The sequence below is a fragment of the Lepidothrix coronata genome, unplaced genomic scaffold (assembly GCF_001604755.1).
Source record: "Lepidothrix coronata isolate B3197 unplaced genomic scaffold, Lepidothrix_coronata-1.0 Scaffold218, whole genome shotgun sequence".
In the NCBI taxonomy this organism is placed as follows: domain Eukaryota; kingdom Metazoa; phylum Chordata; class Aves; order Passeriformes; family Pipridae; genus Lepidothrix; species Lepidothrix coronata.
The window spans coordinates 574,752-594,545 of NW_016690398.1; the positions used below are offsets into that span (position 1 = coordinate 574,752).

The 19,794-nt window shown below is 39.5% G+C and overlaps 1 protein-coding gene across 4 annotated transcripts; it reads left to right on the top strand.

Annotated features, from left to right (window-relative positions):
- Nucleotides 1–201: 201 nt before the first annotated feature.
- Nucleotides 202–18,457, top strand: ZBBX (zinc finger B-box domain containing). Of its 4 annotated transcripts, XM_017833591.1 has the most exons (19): nt 202–255; nt 316–666; nt 762–824; nt 3,664–3,751; nt 4,258–4,371; nt 5,881–5,974; nt 7,614–7,662; nt 7,809–7,918; nt 10,444–10,618; nt 11,378–11,501; nt 12,024–12,145; nt 12,367–12,476; nt 12,792–12,898; nt 13,513–13,544; nt 14,569–14,810; nt 15,598–15,757; nt 16,248–16,397; nt 17,313–17,448; nt 18,160–18,457. In XM_017833591.1, the coding sequence occupies exons 4-19, from the start codon at nt 3,684–3,686 to the stop codon at nt 18,230–18,232; spliced, it is 1,866 nt and encodes a 621-aa protein (XP_017689080.1). In that variant the 5' UTR covers nt 202–255; nt 316–666; nt 762–824; nt 3,664–3,683; the 3' UTR covers nt 18,233–18,457. The 4 variants fall into 4 exon arrangements, with proteins under 4 accessions (XP_017689080.1, XP_017689079.1, XP_017689078.1 ...); XM_017833590.1 differs by lacking the exon at nt 202–255 and having other exon boundaries at nt 317–666; nt 11,381–11,501; XM_017833589.1 differs by lacking the exons at nt 202–255; nt 316–666; nt 762–824 and adding an exon at nt 1,357–1,440.
- Nucleotides 18,458–19,794: the final 1,337 nt, after the last annotated feature.

Consider the following 19,794-nt stretch of genomic DNA (forward strand, 5'->3'; position numbering starts at 1 on the left):
GGTGGATGGTTGGACTGGATGATCTTAAGGGTCTCTTCCAACCCTGACGGTTCCACGAGTCCACACATTTAGCTGAATGCGGGCACGGCACTGAGGGGCTCGCTGTGGTCCCGCGGGGCGGCGGTGGCCGCTCCCCTCAGCCCCGCACGGGATAGTCTCTCCCGTGTCCCACCCCCGCGGCGCCGAATGGGCTCTCCCGCGGCCCGCGCTGCCATGGCAACGGCGGCGGCCGCGGGGCCGGGGTTGGGAGCGGGGCCGGGGTTGGGAGCGGGGCCGGGATTGGGAGCGGGACCGGGATTGGGAGCGGGACCGGGATTGGGAGCGGGACCGGGATTGGGATCAGGACGGGGACCAACCCCGCGGGGCTGAGCCCTCAGAGTAGGCGGGGGGGTCCTGGCAGTTCCCCTCAGGGGACCCTCAGCCAGCGCGTCCCGCCCCGGCGCTGCCGCCCCCACCAAGGGCTGAGGGAGCGCCTGGGACAGGTGGAAGTGCCCCCGGATTGTGCCCGGGAGTGCCCTGCCCGCGCACAGCTGGAATTTGTGTTCGCCCCCCTCACTGCTCTTTATCCCCCCCCTCACGGCTCTGTAGTCTTAGGTTACAGTTCTGGGCACTTCACTTCTTCCCTGTGCTTCCCACCTTTCATCAGTCTCGGAAAACTGAGCCTCGGTAACGAAACAAAAACCCCAACCCCACCGCTTTGCTGTGGGGCTTTTAGGTCTTGATTTTCTGCCTGCCCCTGTGCACTCTCTCTGTTTCCCCAGAGCTGAGTTTTCCGCCCGGACCGACTGCTCTGCACACACTAGAGCTTGAGAGAAGCTTTAAAGGCAAGTACTGACTCTGCTCCGTTTATTCAATAAATTTATTATTTATAGCCCCACCTGCTGCTCCCCCTGCTCTGCTTCCTCTGGGCAGATTGTGCAGCTCACAAAGCACTTACTGTAGCTGTACAATGTGGATAAGGAGGCATTTATCTCCAGAAACATACTCGCTAATGTGGTTTTTTCTTTTTTAGTAGGCTGCTTGGAGACACTGAGACCATTCTCGTGTCTTCTGTGTTTGAAGTTTTTTAAAATACAAGTTGAAACTAGAGTTCTTGGTTAAGCAGTGGAGATTCACCACCCGTGGAAATAGGTGTTGGCTTTTCACAGTCAAGATAATATGTCTTTCCAAAGTAAGGTGAAATTTCAAACTATGGGAAGATAACTTAGGGAAAGTGTCCTTTAGCTGTTCTGATCTGGGTTTCATGGTCTGACTTTGTGCATGTTGTATGGTATTAAACATAGAAATGGATAATTGGTTTAAAAAGCTTTTTTTCTTGTTGGTGTCACAGATATTGGGGCATGGAGGATATGAATTTATCCTGAGAGACTGAGATTCCATTGGCCTACCTGACTGCTGGATTTAGACTGGCAGATTAACAAGGCAATCAAAGTTTGATTGGTGGGGGTTTTTTCTTTCCTTTTTTTTTAATTTAATATAATTCTTTTTCCTTTTTTTTTTTTTTTTAATTTTATTTTAACTAGTTAGTGAAACATTAAATGTTTGGAAGGACCACAAATCTGAGCGTCTCAGTTGTTGTAATTAACAGCAAATGGGTGGGGAGCAATGACAGACAAATTCTTTACTACACTTAGAATTCTTCTTCAAAGGAAAGAGTTAGGTTTGAATTATTGGTAAGTGGATAGGACTCAGTGTAGCATGAAATCCGTGTTCATGGTTACAATAATTGGATGTGAGCTATTACATATACAGTAGTATCCCTTCAGATTTTATGGTTTTATTGATGTGAGAACGCTGTTGGAATTTAGTCTGCTCTAGTTAAACTCTTGTAGTTTGAAATAAACTGCACCCATCTTCAGCTGTCTTGGAGTTATAAACCCATCTTTAAATTGATTAGGAAGAAACGTGAGCTAAGCTGAGATACGGGGTGTGTGGAATTTGGGTTCATTTAGCTATGCAGGCTTTAAAGTTAAATTAAATTTCATTTAGCCAAAACACCAGTGTTTGTTTTGTTCAGTGGCACTCTATATCCATTAGCACAGAGGAACCTGCTAGAATGATGAAATTTGAGTACAGGGTGTGTAGAAGAGCAGGCAGAAAGGATGTGGCTAATTAATGCTTGATTTATTTATGTTGATGAGTTGCTTTACTGTTGTTTGCCTCACTGGCAAATTGTGTTACCTATTAGCGAGAGAAAAAGGATTCATTAAACAAAAAGCAGACAGGAAAAAAAGGAACTCCTGTCTGTATTTAAATTATGGATCTGTTTCTGAGGAGTTTGGGGTTGCCTTTGCTGGACTTCCCAGTTGGTCCTGAGCACCCATCTCATGGATACTTCAGGATGTCTTACAAACTAAGGGTGCATATTTCCCCATGGGGTTTGTTTAATTGTTTGACTGTTACAATCTCAGTGTTTAACAGCTGTTCTTAAAAAAATAAACTTATACTCTAATAGCTATTAAATAAATTCATGTCTATCCCCTGTTACTTTCAACTTGAGACTTTTTTTTCCACCCAGTATTACAGTGGAAACAGGGTCTGAAAAACAGGGCCTTTTGTCTCTGATATTCTCACACAATACATGTGATATTTAACTCTGCTATTATCACAACTGCTAACTTACCTCTTTAAAATATTCCTGGAAGCAAATGTTTAAAGTTAATAAAAGAATATGATTTATGTGAGTTAACTACTTTCCCCCCATCAGCTTGCTAAGCTGGCCTCCTTTTCTTTTTTTCTTTTTACTATTTTTTACCTCTTTTTTTCTTTGCCCTTTTTTTTTATAATTTTACCTCTTTTTTTTTTTTTATATTTTTTACTATTAAATATCCTTTGGGCTCCCTCAAACCCAGTGTTCCCTCCTTCTGTCCAGCTGCACTAGTCCTGCTAGCACACATTTGCCAGAGAGGAGCTTTCTTCTTTTCAAAGTTAATAAAATCCTGTTTTATCTTAGAAGGTAATAAAAGAACAATTGTTTTGATGTGATGTTAGGATTGAGTGGTTTGGTTTTTTTCTGACACAATAAGAAACATATTTGGTGCACACATTGTGTCAGCACTGGAATGTCACTGTTTCAGGTTCTGTGGCACCAGTTTGGACTGTTCATCTGTGCTGGATGAACTTGCTTTTTGGAAGAGTATTTTACAATGTGGGAAAAAAATGTATTTGAAATATCATTGTCTTAAAATCTCGAGAGTAGGGACTAACTCTGCTCTGGGAGTTATTGTATTCCTTTGTATCAATTTGTACGTGACAGAAGGAATTTATCTTCCCAAGTCCGTTGAGATGCTTTGACTTCATAGCCATTGGTACAATTTTCTCCTTCTTTGTGCTTTCTATGGGTCTCGTTCATTTTTATTGTTTTATTTAATATTAAACTGCTTGCATTGAACTTTAGGGAATTGCCCAAATGAAAGACAAGAAAATCTTTTCCCTGGTATCATAAAAGTAATAAAAAGGTGGGGTTTTTTTTCCAGTTAAATCTAATTTAGAGTTGCTCTAGGATTTTATTGGTACTTCATATAAACAAGTTCTGTGCTTCATTTTTCTCACCTATACGTGAATATTTTTGGATGTTTAATGAGTTTTTTACTGTTTTAATTTCAATCAAATTCCCATTTCAACAGGTTTCTGACTGTAAATTATTGAAATTCTCTTTTTCAGAAGAAGTTATACTGGGTATCATGAATATCAATGATTTTGTGATACTCCCAGGCTCAAAAACTGGAACCTCAGTGAGATTAAAAACAAAGTAAGTGCATTCTGTCTGATTGGGATTGAGATGTGTTGTGTTAACTTTTAATAACTTTTAATGCAACATTAATAGAAAAGCTTATTTGTGCCACAGCAGTAAGACTCATGATGTCTTTCTTTTCTAGCATTTTCCCTATGCTTTTATCCTTGACCTTTTCATAGGCTTTAATCTATTTTCTGCTTGAGTTAAAGGTTTTATAAGTCTGTATATCTAATATGTAATACAAACAATACTAAAGAAGTCACTGGGATGGTTGATTTTTAATATAATTAAACAACAAACCTTTCTGAGCACACAGTTGTATGACTTTTGTGTTGGCCACTCTAAAGCTCATTTTGGAGTGTCCCTGTCACTGTCACGCCCCTTTTCCAGAACTGTTTTCACTCTTGATGGGAGATAGAAGAGTGACTTTTTTTTTTTTTTTTCTGCTTTAAAATTCTTCAGGTGCCTCACTCACTGTCCTGTAATTTCTGATGAATATTTTGCTGCTTTAACTCCTCCAGAACTGTCAGAGAATTGAGGCTGGAGAAAGAGCAGTTAGAGACAGAAAACAGAGAGATGGAGAAGAAATTGCAGCAGCTCCAGTCAAACATGAGCAGAGAAAAAGAAGAGAGAAAGTAGGTGGAATTTCTGTATGGAAAAATGGAATCCAGTGATTCCAGTGATGCTCCCTCCACACCTTCCCCTGCCCCAGATGGCTTCTCCTGCAAAGTTTGGAATTCACAAAAGTGCTCAGTCTCTCCAATTTCTCTTCCCAATGATAAACTTGCTTCCCTATGGCTTTGTTACTTTTAAAGTCACATGTGACATTTGATCCCTTTCCCCCCCTTTTTTCCCCCTCTCCCTTTTCTGCTCTCTGACTGGATTTGTCCCCTTAATTTTAAAGCAGGAGACAGAGAGCACTGTTTTAGTCTTATTTCTGCAGTTTCTCAGGAGGATTCTGTTCTCAACATTGTTTTGATCCCGTTTTTCGTGTGCCTGTGTAGCTTCAGAGCTGCATCTCCTGTATGATGGGAAACAAGGCTTGGAAAGGAAGCACAATGGAATGAAGCAAATGCTGGGGTGGAAGTTTAAATCTCTCTGACTCACTCTGAATGTTGGCAAATCCCTGCAACATCTGCTTCTATTTCTTTGTGTTCCTGCCTGATGTGCTGTGTCACTGGAGATGCAAAAGCCTTGGATACCTTGGAGCCTTGGTGCTGCTCAGTTTGCAGCTCTGGCAGTGTTTCCCTGGGCTGGTGAGGCAGATTTCCAGATAATGTGTGGCACTTGGCCCCCCATATTGTTCTCATGTCCTTGGACCTGCAGATCCTGATCGTGGTGTCATGGTGAGCTCACATGACATGAGCAGTGGGAATCATGGAATGGTTTGGGTTGGAAAGGACCTGAAATATCTTCTAGTTCCAACCCCCTGCCATGGTCAGGGACACCTTCCACTAGACCAGGTTGCTCCAAGCCCCATCCAGCCTGGCCTTCATCCCTCTTCCCTCCTCTGTTTTTCTTGCTCCTTGTTTTGTTTGGTTTTGTTTGTTTTGCCCTATGTTTGTTTTTCTGTAAAACAGAGCAGGTTTTACATTTGAATCCTTGCTCACTATTCCACAGCACTGTGTTCTGCAGTGTCCTAAAGGTGAAAATCACAGTTTAATCTCCCTTAGTCTTAAATTCTTCCCCTCCATCTTCCATGTTCATCATAGCAATCAAATCTAAATTGATTTATCACTGAGGTTGTAGGTGTTTGTTCCTGACTTATTAAAAGGTGCTGCATTTTAGCAGTGCTGGATGAAAGCCCTGGAGTAAGTTGGGACAATGAAGACTTATCTAAGGTGTACTTCTGTTTTTATTCTTCTAAAACCAACCTGAGATTTCCTTACATTTAAAAGCTTAGACCAATTTCAAAATCAGTTCTTTCTTATACACTTTATATATTTACTGCTTTTGGAGTAGGTGAGAAGCAGGGTGCAATGTGGAGGAGGTGTTTGTGTTTTGGGGAATCGATTATCCTCTAGAGCAGTATTTTATTTTTGTGATGCTCTGTTCATATTTAAAAACCTGAAGGAAAACCTCTATGTTTCTCTTGCTTACAGAAGACATAATTTTTGAGTTTTTTTCTTGCTCTTGGTTCATAGGAAATTAAGTCCTTATCACTGGAAATCTGGACAGGCAGGACCAATGACCATCCAAGCCCGAGTTTTGTCACAAAGTAAAGAAAACTGGAAAAAGGTATTAAAGTACATTTGCAAGTAAAACTATTTAAAACAAAGCAAGGTTTAGAATTAGATTTATGCTGCAGAACATGGGAATTTTAAATACTATAAAAATAATAAGAGGTTAAGCACCTTCTGAGTAAAATCCCTCATTGTTTATTTTCCATGCCAAGCTTATGGTTCCCTTTGAGCTGGAGGAACATCAAGTTCTCTGGGGTGATCTGTTGTGTTTTTAATTGTGATAGGCAGCAAATTATCATTGCTTCTACAGGTTTAATATTGTAAGAATTGAAAAATGTGATTTCTTTTCAATATTCACTCAACGGGGTATTTTCCCTTATTCCCTTTTGGGATAGGCAAGGACAATTTTGCTGACACTCTTAAAAAATATTCAGGGTAAGGCAGACATTTGGGAATGGTGAAAGCTGGTCAAATTTGTAAGTAGCTGAAGACTGAACCTTGTAGGGAGTGTTATCACTTCCAGCTGTAATCAGCTGGTCTTAATATTTCATTCTTTGGTGAAATAAGTGTATTTTAATAGCTTAGGCTGTGTACATCATGTAAGCAGGTCTTAGGTGTGTCTGTCAGCAAATAATGTTCACAAGTGCTGGTAAAATCCCAGTTGTGATAACAGAGCTTATGTTCTTCGCTTGTTCTGTGAAAAATCTGTAGGGGATCCCGAAATCCAAACTAATTCAGCTTAGAGGTGCTTCCTCTTTGCTTTACCAGGCACAGATGTGTCTGCAGAGGCACAAATTGGCCTGAGTGGGACTTGAAAAGAGAGTTTTCTCTCCTGCTTTTTTTCTGGCAGCCGTGCTGTGTGTGCTGGGTTGAAATGGGAGCTGTTAATTAACACAGACCACTTGGAACTGGCTGAAACAAAGCTTGGATAAGTCTGGAGAGAAAACCAGACAATGACAACTTCAGACTGAGCCGTCACAGTTGCTGTTTGAAACCTTTTGAAGCAGCAGCAGTTTGGCAAGAAGGTCCTCTCAGCCAACACACTCAATTCCAATAAAATGAAAAGGTTTTCTTTAACCCACCTCCTTCTCTTTCCCCTTCTCTGGGACGAGTAGCTCAAAGCTGTTGCTGCTTCAAAAGACTTCAGATTTCAGCTCCGATGGCTGAGATGGGGCAGAATGTTCTAAAGGGTAAAATTAAAGCAAGGGGTGAGTGAGGGCCAGTGAGGATTCAGTGTGGACTCTGCAGGGAAAAAGTGAGGAGCAGTGATGAAAATCATTAATTACTGGGATGCCAAATCATGGAAGGGTCATGAGGAGAAGCAGAGTGAAAACAGGCTGAGACCTCCCCCCTCAAACAGGGGTAGGTGTGAGTGCAGGTTGTATGTGCAGGGGACATCACTGGTTGACATCTGAGTTTAGGTCACTGGGGTTATGCAAGTTCTGCATTTATGGAATGTTCTGGAGAACATTCCTGGCTGGGCAAACAAGGACAACATCATTTCATGGCTGGGGAGGGAAAGTGGTCCCAGCCTTCAGGGCTGTCATGAGCAATACGTGGAGTTTTCTCTTCATATACATGCCTGGCTGCTTTCCTAGAACCAAGCAACATTTTCATTCTATTCTATCAAAAGTTACTCTTTTATTTATTTTCATTAACATCTTAAATATATGTGCATATGTTCTTCCATATAGGTTTCTTCAGGAAAAGTGAAGTTGCAAATACTCAAAGACCAGATTCAAGGTAAAGACATCTTTCTTAACTAAATAAAATTTCATGATTTTCTGGTGAATTATCTATTCTTGGAGGTTGCTGCAGTTAAGCCATAAAGAAATCAGAGACTGGAATACTGGATTAGTTTGGTTTTTTAATTGTTTGGTTTTTTCCAGAGCCAGTGAAAGAAAAATTTAAGCCTGAAATGGAAAATGCTGTAGCACATAAGAACTCTGAAGTGGAGAGGGTTGCATGTGGACTATCTGAAATTAAGAGTGTGCTGCTGGTAAGTGAATGGTTTAAAAATTACTCTCCAGCAACACAATATAATATGCATATAAGTTTTTTGTGGCAGTATGGAGACAGACATTTATTAGACATTGTTATATGTTGTAAAATGAATTGCCTTGGGTTTGTCCAGGCTGAGGTGCCAGAGTGACCATGCAGCAACTTCAAAAGAGGAGAAAACTACTTAAACATTTGAGATTAATTTGATCCTACATTAGTTAGATATCTTCTTTTTCTGGAATTGAAACCATAGTAAGAGTTTTTCCCATCTGTTTCCTAAAATACACTGGTGATACCCACATAGGCTTTGTCTCTGTGATAACTGTTTATTGCCCATAAGGGAGGTTTTATGCACTGATCTCTCTGAATGCAGGGAAACAAATGACTTGATTGTGTTACCACAACTGTGACCAGTTCTTTAACTGGCAACAGCTAAAGAATTCCTTTAAGCTGTATTTTTATGAATTTGCACAGCATGTGAACATGACTGAAGAAGATTCTTACTTACCTAAAGAACACCACTCTGTGAATAAAATAAGACATGTAATTACAGGCAAATAGGGCAGAATTGAGTGGCTCATGAATATTTTATAGCTTTAAATACTTTGATAAGGACCAGGGCACGTGCTGAATTGTGGCTGCTTTCCAAGCTGGCACTTGCTATGTTAGAGTGGAAATTATTGTTATCAACTATGAGGTGATTTATATTTAATAAATTTTGCCTTTCAGAAAGCATAAATAAGAAACCTGACCTCCAAAGTGTGGTGTAGCTTCATACTATTTGATTTTTGAAGTAACTTTTGTTAATAGAGTAATTCCACTCTTCAATAGGAAAATAAAAAGTATCACCTCCCTTAGAAAGATCCCCTTCCCTGGCCTGTGGGGTCATGCTGTGATTTATTTCCATTGCTTTTATGGCAAATTAAACCAGTTGGAGCTGCTAACACTCAAACCAGATGGAACAGATACTTTGTGTGTGTCTTTTAATGGCTTTCCTTGCAAAAAAAAAAAGGTTCCTGTGGATTTGAAATTCCTACCATCAGAGCCAGTGGGATTTTGCTGCTTTAATTCTTTTTTTTTTTTCCCATGCCCTCCCCGCAATTTCATTACTGCTCACCCAATAATGAGTAAATACCCCAAGTATTTACTGAGTGATCCCCAAGTGCGTGGTTTGGTTTTTCCCAGGGCGTTTCCAAGGAGCGATCCCGGGAGCGGGGCTGCAGTTCCAGGGATCTGCGCCAGGCGGAGCTGCGGCCCCGCGGGACGCCCCGAGCGCGGCTGCGGCTGCAGCGCCGCGGTCCCGGAGCGCTCCCACCTCCCGGGGCTGAGGGGATAAATCGGGCTGGAAATCCTGACTTTCATGACGAATGGAGCGACGATTTGCTCGCCCCGCGCTAGGGGAAGGCCTACCTTCTTTCGGGTGCTTCTTGCCGATCCCAGGAACCCCAGGAACAGGGATTCATTCCCACAGTAAACTCTGAGCCGTGCCCATCCCGCCTTGCAGCGCAAGGATCGGAGGGAAGTGCGAAAGGAAACAAGGAGCAGCTTTGTAGGGTGGTTCGTGTGTCTGCAGGCTCAGGGCGAGTCACAGGGACCGTTTAATGTGCAACCAGCAGCTGCAGAGTCGCTGGGTCCATCGTGGCATAGAGATGTGGTGTGAGCACGTTCTGCTTCTGCAGTGGCTGCTCTGACTCTTTCTCATTGCCCTTTCTGCCTGTGCCTTTGCTGCTTTTGTGGTAAGAACGTGTGCTCTGCTTTGGGATTGTATAGACAAAGGATCTTTCCTTCTGCTCTCTGTGTGGATGAACATAAAATATTTCTTGGGTTTGCTTGATAATCGTTCAAGAGTTGGTCGTCAAAACTTTCCACAGTAGTTTTATTTGTTCTAATGAAGGTTGCAAATCAGCAAAATCCCAGTGTAATGCTTGTTATTCTCCCTTTGTAGCTATTTTCAGTCAATCTCATCTAGTTTTTTAAAATTTGGACTTCCCCGGACTGCTTTTTTAATGTATGAGCTGGTGTTCCAGTTACTCCTTAGGAACATTTTCCTTTTATTGACCTCTACAGATGTGCTCCTGTCTGCTGTGAAGCTTCAATGAGTAGAACTTCATTAATAAAGTACATAGCTCATAAATTAGTTTAAATGAGATGTGGTGCATAAAATGCTTCATTTAATCTGTCCTGTCCATGGGATGTGAGCTCTCCATGGCTGTATATCCTGTGTATAGGATGTGGGCTATCCATGGCCACTGCTCTCTGCTATTAGAAGCATTTAAAAGTGGGTGTTTTTTGTGTGTCTGCCTATGCAGATTTCTTAAGTTTTTCTTCTTTAGCTCTTGACAGAATGTACCAATTTAGTTGTGAGCAAGAGCACATAAAACCTGAGTGATCTTGAATTCCAGGGTAGTTTGACTGAGCCCAGGGAACTGAGTGTTGCATTTCCACAGGGGACACTAAAAACATTGCTGGGGAGAGAATTGTCATCACCAGTGCTTTGTTAATTATGTCATGGAACTGATTTAGGAACCACCCTCAGAATCAACCTGTACAGGCCCTGAAAATGAGGATGAAGGATCATTGTTAAATGGCTCATATAACGAGGAAGAATCTGCAAAGTCTTTCCAGGAAGCTTTGCTTCAATGGAGGAAGGGGAATAGTGATCACAGGGAACAAGTGCCAGCCACTGAGGTGCCATCAGGTAGGATTTGTTCTGTTTTAATTGCATTTTAAATACATTAAGAACCAATTGGGTGAGTTGGCAGATTTTTGATTGGTGAAGGAAGATCTGTTAGAATAATAAATGTTTTTTTCTCAGTTTTTCTCTCTATGTTCCTTTATCAATAACAACAACCTCTGAAGATTTTTTTTTTATCTTAACAACATGCAGGTTAATGTTTATCCCAATTTTTGTACTCAGCTGTGGCATTGGCCAGATTTTTCAGCTCATGTCCCTTTCTCTGGCATTGTTTCTCACATCACACTTTAATATGAACTGCAGTGCTCAAGCATAAAGTCCCAGCTTTTAACTGAGGCAGGGAATGTGCAAAGCTCAGGATTTTGTGTGTTCTATCAAAGTACATTTCTTGCTTCCCTTCCACAGGCTCTTAATATTTCTTTGTCCCAATGAACAGCTGCAATCAGCTGAAGTATGCATGGAAAAATGGGGATAAAAATCCTCTTGTCTGATTGGATTTGTGCAAGCTGGTCTTGTTCCTCTAGTCTGTGGATGGTGTTTGTTCTCTCTGTATTTTTTGTACAAATAATATTATACTGACTTTTTTTTTCTTTTCTTTCCTGTGATATGGTGGGATTTTTATCTGCTGGCCACTTAAATTTTGGAATTATGCAAAGACTCAGTGAGGGATAGACTACCAATATGTTGTTCATTCAAGAATAATATAGATAAATAACAAGTTTATAAGCCTGAACATCTGTATATTTTTTTTAATAATTCTAGTAGAATCTGTGGGAATTTGTGAGGTCCAGACCAGTGTTACTGTTCTGGAGGAACCTGTCCAAGTGGAATTCAAGAAGGATGGCCTGAGCTACATGGAGAAACTCTTGCTTAAGAAATACAGAAGGTATTGAAAGGAAAAGCTCAGAAATACTTCATAGCATTAACAAAAATCCTCTTGAAACTTCTAACATATTAGATACATTATCAAGAGTTAAGGGGAGTGTATACAGAGTGCTTTATTTGAATAAAATAACCATCATAGCCTGACTTGATGGTTTAATAGTTCAGAATTACTGCAGGGGGAGTATTTGGAGGGATTCTCTTTGCTCTCAGTTTACTGTAGAGTTTGAAGACTGATAATGATATTTGGTTGCTTGATTTTTCTGGGCATTTACTGCAGGAGTTTTATAGAGAGAGGGAAGCACAAGCATCAGGATGCCTTTAGAAATGTTGCAGGGTTGTTTTGTTACTCACTGAGGTGCAAGGTCATCTCAGTGAAATTAGGAGGAGTTAGTTAATACAGCTGGAGTAAATAGTGGGGTGAGGTTTTTCCTTTTTTTTTTTTATTTTAAGGACTCTGACATTATATATATATATATAAAATGTAATTATGACTTTTTGAGATTGATTTCTTCTCCTTTTTCAGAACTCCTGTTGATGAGATTCCTGACAGTTGCATGAAAGATTTAAAGCCTGTGCAAACCCTGAGTGTCCATCAGGCTGTGACTGGAGGAGGAGGAGATGATGATGATATGGATGACTTTTCAGGTGTAATAAATTTCTGTTTATTGAATCTAAATAATATATTTTTTTTGCAATTTATTTTGCTCTGATTGCTGAACACCTATACACTTGAGAGGATTCTGCTTAAAGTAACAATAATGAAAGGAGGAATTTGTGGTACTTTAAGATAAATAAAAGTTGGCATTTTTATAAGTGTAATTCAAACAGGAAAAAAATAAATGCATGAAATTAATTATATTTCCTAGTTGAAGAGATGAAGAGATTTTGGGCATCTCTTTTTAAAGGGGAAGAATCCAACACCACTTCTGAAAATGCAGAGTCAGAGTCCTCTTTGAAAATTGAGTTCCTTGATGATGTAAGTGTGTAATAAAAGAATTCCTGAATCTTCAATCATCTGATTTTTTAAAATCTTGATAAGTTAAATATTTAAAGGATTTTAATAAATAATTTCCAGTATGAAAAAAATATGGGTTTATCTTTTCCATACAAATGTGGAAAGTTTATCTTTCCAAAAGTTCCCTGTATTTTTTCCTGTTCTGTCCAGGGACCTGCACTATATAGAAATTATACAAAGATGAAGTCTTCAAGCTTTTAATCACTTGAGTTACTTGACATTTTCTTTAAATTTTAATCCATTGCTGAATATGGATGGTTTTTGTTTTTTATTTAGTCTCACAGCACAGACTTGGAAGAATCATCCAACTATGTGGTGGTGGAAACTGGGGCTGAGGGAATGAACCAGCAAGGAAAAACTGAAGCACTGGAGCAGTGTGGAAGGTATCAGGAATGCAGAGATTCTGTGGAAGAAAAAAGGAAATAATCCCATCTTCTGGTTTAGTAACATCCCTAAGAAAAGGGGGCTTTTCTTTTCAGTCAGTCACAGTTCTATGAGTCATTGATACATTGTTTTAAAGCCACTACAGAATATTAATTGCCTGTAATTGGAGAGGCATCACTTTGAAATGTCTTCATTTGGTGTCTTTGATCACTCCAATGTCAACCCATGTAAGATACAGTTCTTTCCATGTGCTTGCCATGAATTCCAGGTAGAATTTCTCTTTTCTAAGCTCCAGCCTCAGCAGAAACAGGAACTCACATACAAAATCTGTCATTACTCAGTGTTATTCTCACTTGACTAACTTTGTAATTCCAGACAAAAATAAGTCCTCATAATTAAAGACACATGTGCAATTCTTCTGATCTCCCCACACTGATTAGCTGTGACCTGTTTTGCTGTATTTTATTCTTTTGGTCTTTTCTCCTTCCCTTTTAAAGCCGTTCAGCAGTTGCAGACCAGACCTTTGGCCAAGAGAAAGTGTGTGAAAAAGTCTTCTTGTCATTTAACTTCCACAGCTGACACTCAATGTTTTTTACCTTTTTCCTCTTGGCAGAAATCCTGTTTCTTCTCAAGAAATTTCTCAAGGTAAATTTGGAAAATTATTATTTGTACAATAGACCTAAATGTGTACAGTTTATCATTCTCATGTAGGATGTGGGAGGCAACTATGATGGTTGTCTGAAAAATAATTAATGTTAAATTATGTGCCCTTCTCTGAGCTATCAGGTCCCTTGATTACAATTTGATGGGCTCTGAGAGCAATTTTGAAATGATGGGTATCACTGTGACAGAAATCTTGCTTCTCTGAGCTTGTATTTGAGGGAGAAACTAACCTAATATGAGTTGGATACTGAAAATAAACCCATTATAAAGCAGGTCATCTTCAAGTCAGTTTATCTGTATTAAATCTAATTTATAGCATGTGTGCTTTTGATGTATAAAAAACTTTTATGTAGCTAGATTGAGAAACTGTATAAATGATTACCTGTTCTGCATGAAAGATCATCATTGGTGTTTAAGTAATCCAACTGCATGTCAGGGAAATCACTGTGAAAATCTGACAGCTTTATTTTGTGGCACTCTTGAGGAGTCCCACAGATCTTACTCTGTGTCCTAAAACTATGTAAAAAATCAGTCACTCTTTTAATATTAAGAAATAACTTAGAATGTAAAGGTTATTCATTTCTTGTTCTTGCAAGTCCCAAACATTTGCTCCAGCACTTCAAGACCTGGCACTTGTTCTCTTTGTGTTGAGTTCAAGAAACTGCTCGTTTAACTCTTCAAATGGGAAAAAAAAAAAAAACAACAAAATAAAACAAACAAGAGCTGACTAATGAGATGTGATTTCTGTGTTTTTGTGGGCACAGGGTAAAAAATAAAATGCCTGTGTGTTGTATAAACAGAGAAATACAGCTTGCAGAATCATTCACAGCCTGATAGGATGGATTCCAAACCATTATACTGCTTTTAAAGATGTTTTATGAAATTGCTGCTGTTGCAGTTCTTTAATGGAGGTTTTACATTTGAAGTTCATGAAGAAAACACGGTGGACTTGCAGTTTATAATTCATATTTCCGTTAAAAAAATACACCTGTTTTTATGATTGTAGAAAAAATGGTTGTCTGCAGTCCTCTGGAAGGAAATGCAGTGCAAAAGGAGAGTATTAAACCAGAGACTGGGAGGTCACTGGGCTTCTGGGAAGCACTGGAGGAGATCTCCAACCCTACTGAACTAAAGAGCAGCAAACACCTTGAGACAGAACTGCAGGAAACCAGGGAAGAGTCACAGGAACTGGGCAGTGTCTGTAACAGTCACAGCTTGGGCTTGCCTGTCATTAAGAAATCTTCACCAGTAAGTTATGATGTCTAATTCTTAAATAGATAAATGATGTTGCTTAATCTGCTTTAGTAGGGGGCACCAGACCATGTTCCTGAATCAGCTGAGAGGTGGGGATGGTTGTGTGGTTGCCTTGCAATACTTGACCACTTCACCTTGTTCTCCTCTAGAAACTCCACCCCATAAGAGTAAAGTTTAGTTAAAGGGTTGTTTCTGCCTGCCACATATGTAGGGGATGAAGGTCTCTCTGCTTCCTGCTTTATATTGCCAAATTTCTGTTAGTGCTAAAAAAAGCAAAAGAAAGAACAGACTGGTCTCAGACAGAAAAAAAAGATGGTGCTGGGGAGAAGCAGCTCTTACCATGTTAAAACTGAGGTTACTTCACCTCTCTGCTCAATGGCCAAAAATTGTAGGTGCTCTTATCTGACTTAAGTTCCTCACATGTTCTTTGGCTGAAAGTAAAATTAAAAATGAAAAATCCTAGAAAAGGTTGGGACATAGATTTGAAGTCATTGTTAAACAGTGATTGCTCTCACTGAGGTACACAAAAGTGAAACCAAAGAAAAACTGCTTTTCATGTCCACAGTGAAAGAACAGACTCAAACTCTCACAACATGAGAAGTTTTTTAGGATTTTTAGGCATATCTTGTACAGAAATATCATCCATATGAATTACAGCAGGCTGCCAAAATGATTCCCAGTCCTATAAAATGAGCATTTTATTAATCTAAACTTGCAAGGACAATTTGTGAAGTTTTCCTCTTTCCTTTCCTGTCTCTGATGTCTCTGTGTTTTATTCAAGCTGCAGGATGTAGCCAGAAGACACAAATCTGTTGCCACGTGGTATCGGGGACTCGAAGGTTTCTTTGGTGCAGGTGCAAACCCCAGACAAGGGATTCTGGCAGCACCTCCTTCCCTGTGTGCTGCCTCCGACCCTAGGGACAGTAGCCTCCCTTTTCCAGGTACTGGCATGTGAATAAAATCCTCAAAAATACACATAGTTATCCCTGTTGCTGTAAGACATCCTTCTCTCCATGTAACTTCCATCCAGTTTCCTTCTGGAAGTCATTCAGGGTTAAGTCATGCCAGCACACAGTGGACTTGTGGAAGAATAAAATAAACTTGCTACCTTGAGGTAAATTAGATCAATCCAGTACCATAGATTGATATAGATTTATATAATTATTTCTATTCCCTGACAGTTTGGCTCGAGGAGGTTCCTGTTGCTTTTAATGGTGTATGAGAAACAACATGTGAAATGGTTGGTGAACATTATTAATCTGCTCAAGTGTATCACTTGAAATTAAGCTTTCAGTGTGTTCTGTATGGGTAGAAAATTCATTGCATGGCTTCTTTACATCACACACATTAAATGCAGCAAATATAGGACCAGTAAGTGCATATTAACACAAAACCTATCAGTAATTTCCTCTGATAATTTTTTAATTTCAGGAGGTGGACAGTGGGTTTCTGAAAGGAGCTTAAGTGACTATGCTGAGGACTCTGTAGTTCAAGGTGTCTTGGAAAGGCAGTTGAACAGACCCTCCAATGGGTTCAGGGCTCAAAATAGAATTTCTCCTCACATGGGGGTGTGGAGGTCAGGTAAGGACCTACTTAGGGTCATTTTTCTTATGTAAAATGTAGACACGCTGTCTGTGATGACTCTGTTGAATTTAGGTCATTTTTATATCTTCATCTTCTGTATTTTGGTACAATGGCTTATATCCCTGGCATTGTTTTCATAAAAATGGGCATTTGAGTTAAAAATCATCTATTTTCAGTTATCACTGCTAGTTCTTTTTACTGTGCTTAGTTTCTACTCCATTGCTCCCCCCTTAACTTGGATATTTAGAGATTAAACTCTAAATATTGTGTGTTTGCAGTCTCTGGTGCAATATGGATGTGATCTAATAAAGGATTCCTTTGCTACTGAAGTAATTATTACATGAGCTAAACCAAACAAGGGACCAAGAAATGCACAACTACATCTGCACTTCTTTACTTTTCTCAATTTCAACTGTCTCCATCTCAAGAAATGTGGTTTACATTATGTCTCTCATCATGAGCAACCAGTGTGGCATTTTAATTTAAATAATGCTATGTGCATGAATCAAAACTGTCAATTTTGAATCCCAGAAAAGTATTTGAAAGTGTCTATCTTTTATTCATGTTTTTTTAAATTAAGAGAAGGAAGTTTTAAGCTTTCTGCACACAATCACAATGTCTCCCTTCCTCCAAATTTGTGGCATTGTGCATAATATTTAAATCATATATATTTCTTTTCTGAAAGATGCTTTTGAAATATGAGGTGCTACTTTCCAATATATTTGTAACCTTTTTATTAACATCTATAAATTCACAGTCTTCAGCAAAATCATTTTGTAGTGACATTCTTCATCAGCTGGAGCTGTTTTGAGACATTTAATAGCAAGTTTTTGTTGCTACTCTGGGATTTTTAAAAAATTGATAGTGTAGATCCTGCATTTTTTGTTTATATTTGTTCCTAAAACATTTCAGATCCTGAAAAACATTCCAGCTCAGCTTCTGAAGATGTGACCTCCTCCAGCAGAGACTTGGAGAACATCTATGGAAATACTACAGAGTTCCATGAAAACCTGGAGCTAGAAGACCATGATACAGATGATATTTTTGGGTAGGTTAAACTTGCAGTGTTTTAATGATGTTCTAAAATGCTCAATATGGCAAAAATCATGTCAGAACTGAAATAAAACCAATCTCAACTTTCTAGTTGTTGCTTATTACAAATGTCAGCATGATCTGTGTTGCACCTTGGTGTCCTAAACCAGTTCTCAGGCAGCTCAAATTAAGAATAAAGGGATTTATTTTGTTGTTGAAGCTCCAAATGATAAATTTTGGGATTGTGGGTTTTTTTAATGCATTAGCACTGAGATTTATAAAATAATCTCCTTAAAATCACCTGAATTCTTTAGTTTTAAGGTACTTTGAAAAGAGCAGTTGTGAGCAGGTCAACCAATAACCTTTAACTCGCCATTATCCGTGATAAACCTGTTATTTTGGACACTGAGGAGATGACTGGAAAGAGGGAAGTTCCCCAAAGTTCTGTGTCTCACTGGTTTCTTATATGATCTCAGAACTAGAAGGAGTCAGAGAGACACTGTGAGGTTAATTACACGCTGTGGAAATTTAGCTGATTCAGAGATTTGTGGCAAAAACTGAGGGCAAAAGTTGAATACAGCAGCTTGTACCCCGTGTGTGCTGGCAAAACCTCCTGCAAAAGCTATTTTTTTGCTTTTTGGTTCTACATATGTGAACATTTGTCACTAAGGCTCAAAGCAGAGCAAGCTGAGGTGCTGAAAATCAACGTAATGTGTTTCTTTTTAAGGGCCTGGGATGAAAGCCAAATGGATGAGGAGGAAATTCTGGAGGATAAGCTACAGGTTCTTGCATTACAGTGAACACGGAAAGGACTCAATTCCCTCTCCATCTTTGTGTGTCACACCAAACCAAGAAGAAGAAGAGGTGTTTTGAGTGCTGCTCAAGATATTATTTACTAAGGATTATCTTGTGAAGTTGTCAGTAAAACTCCTTAAAAATATCTGGCTTTTGGTTTTTTTATTAGTCCGAAGAAACAACAAAATAAAAGAAAACTGGTCTTGTGCTTCTTTTTTTTTTTTCAGGATGTTCTATTCTTTATTTTTTTTCATTCAATAAAAGTCTTCTTGCCCACAGATGGAATTTTGTGTCTCCAAATGCAGTTTTATGTTGCCAAGCTGAGAGGTGCCAAACAGGGATTATTATTAGTGGAGTGTTATGGAAATTATAGTTTTGAAATTACCTGAGTGGTGTCTTGTGGCAACGTCTTTAGGATGCTCAGGCACAGCAGCATTCTTAGCTTTAAAGTTCTTTTTCCCTTCATCATGTTCTGTTTGAATATGGCTGACAAGTTTTCCTTTTATTAATTTCCTCCAGTCTGGTTTTTAAGGTGATTTTCAAAGCACCTTAAAAACTTCCTCTCCCTCTCTCAGTTTTAATAAAAAAATTGCAGGGACAAGGATTTCTGTCTCATAGTGTTGGGAAGTGGGGTTCATTTAAAGCTTTTGTCTGACAATTCTTACCCATTTAGGGGTAAATTGCCTAAAATTCATGGTAACTTGTTCACAGACATTTTCACATAGAAAGAGAAGCTTTAAGTCTTGCTTTTCTGTGTTCAGAGGTGGCAGGTGCCCTTCACTGACATATCAGTGGAAACATTCCAGTGCATTATTTGGGTTCTGACAGTTAAACACATATTGGTTTGTATTTTACCCACACCACAGGACTCTGATGGGTTGTCTGTGCCCCCCTGCACTGATATTAGACAGCACAGTCATCTTTTCAACAATTTCTTTTACAGGAAAATCTACTTCAGCAGCCCTAATTCACAGAGTGGAGCCATCGGGCTGAACAGACCATTGATTTCATTTCCTGCCTCATTTCTTGTCCTTAAGGTGAGGGCATATTTTCCACCTCAGTTTTCTTTACAGAGTTCACTGTATATTGGTGTTTTATTACAGGAGTTCTTTGCCAGAAATGGGAAGAATGGAATCCCAAGGCAGGGGTTGTACTTTGGAGATTAAGGCCAGTGCTTTTCTGTCAGGGCTGTAACCTCCTCTTTCTCTTTGAGTCACTCTTCCAAATATTCCTATTACACTCATTTCCCTCACACAGCAGGCTGATGCTTCCATGCTGTTCCCAACCTTTTGAACTGGAAAACCACTGAGGCAGGTGCTGCTGCAGAGTCTTCCTGGAGCCCCCAGCAGGCAGGGGACTCCTTAGGGTTTGTACTTGTCTGAGATAACTAGAAAGTCACTGACTGCTTTCAACATCTGTTTTGAAAAGTTTTCCCTTCCCATCCCTTTTTCCTGAAAGAAAAAGAAATGCTTCTGATAATACCTCTACCAAAATTTGGGCTAAAAATAAGCTTCCTTCAGTGTATTAGTGATTTAAATATATCTTTGGTTTATATTCCTGAGTTTAA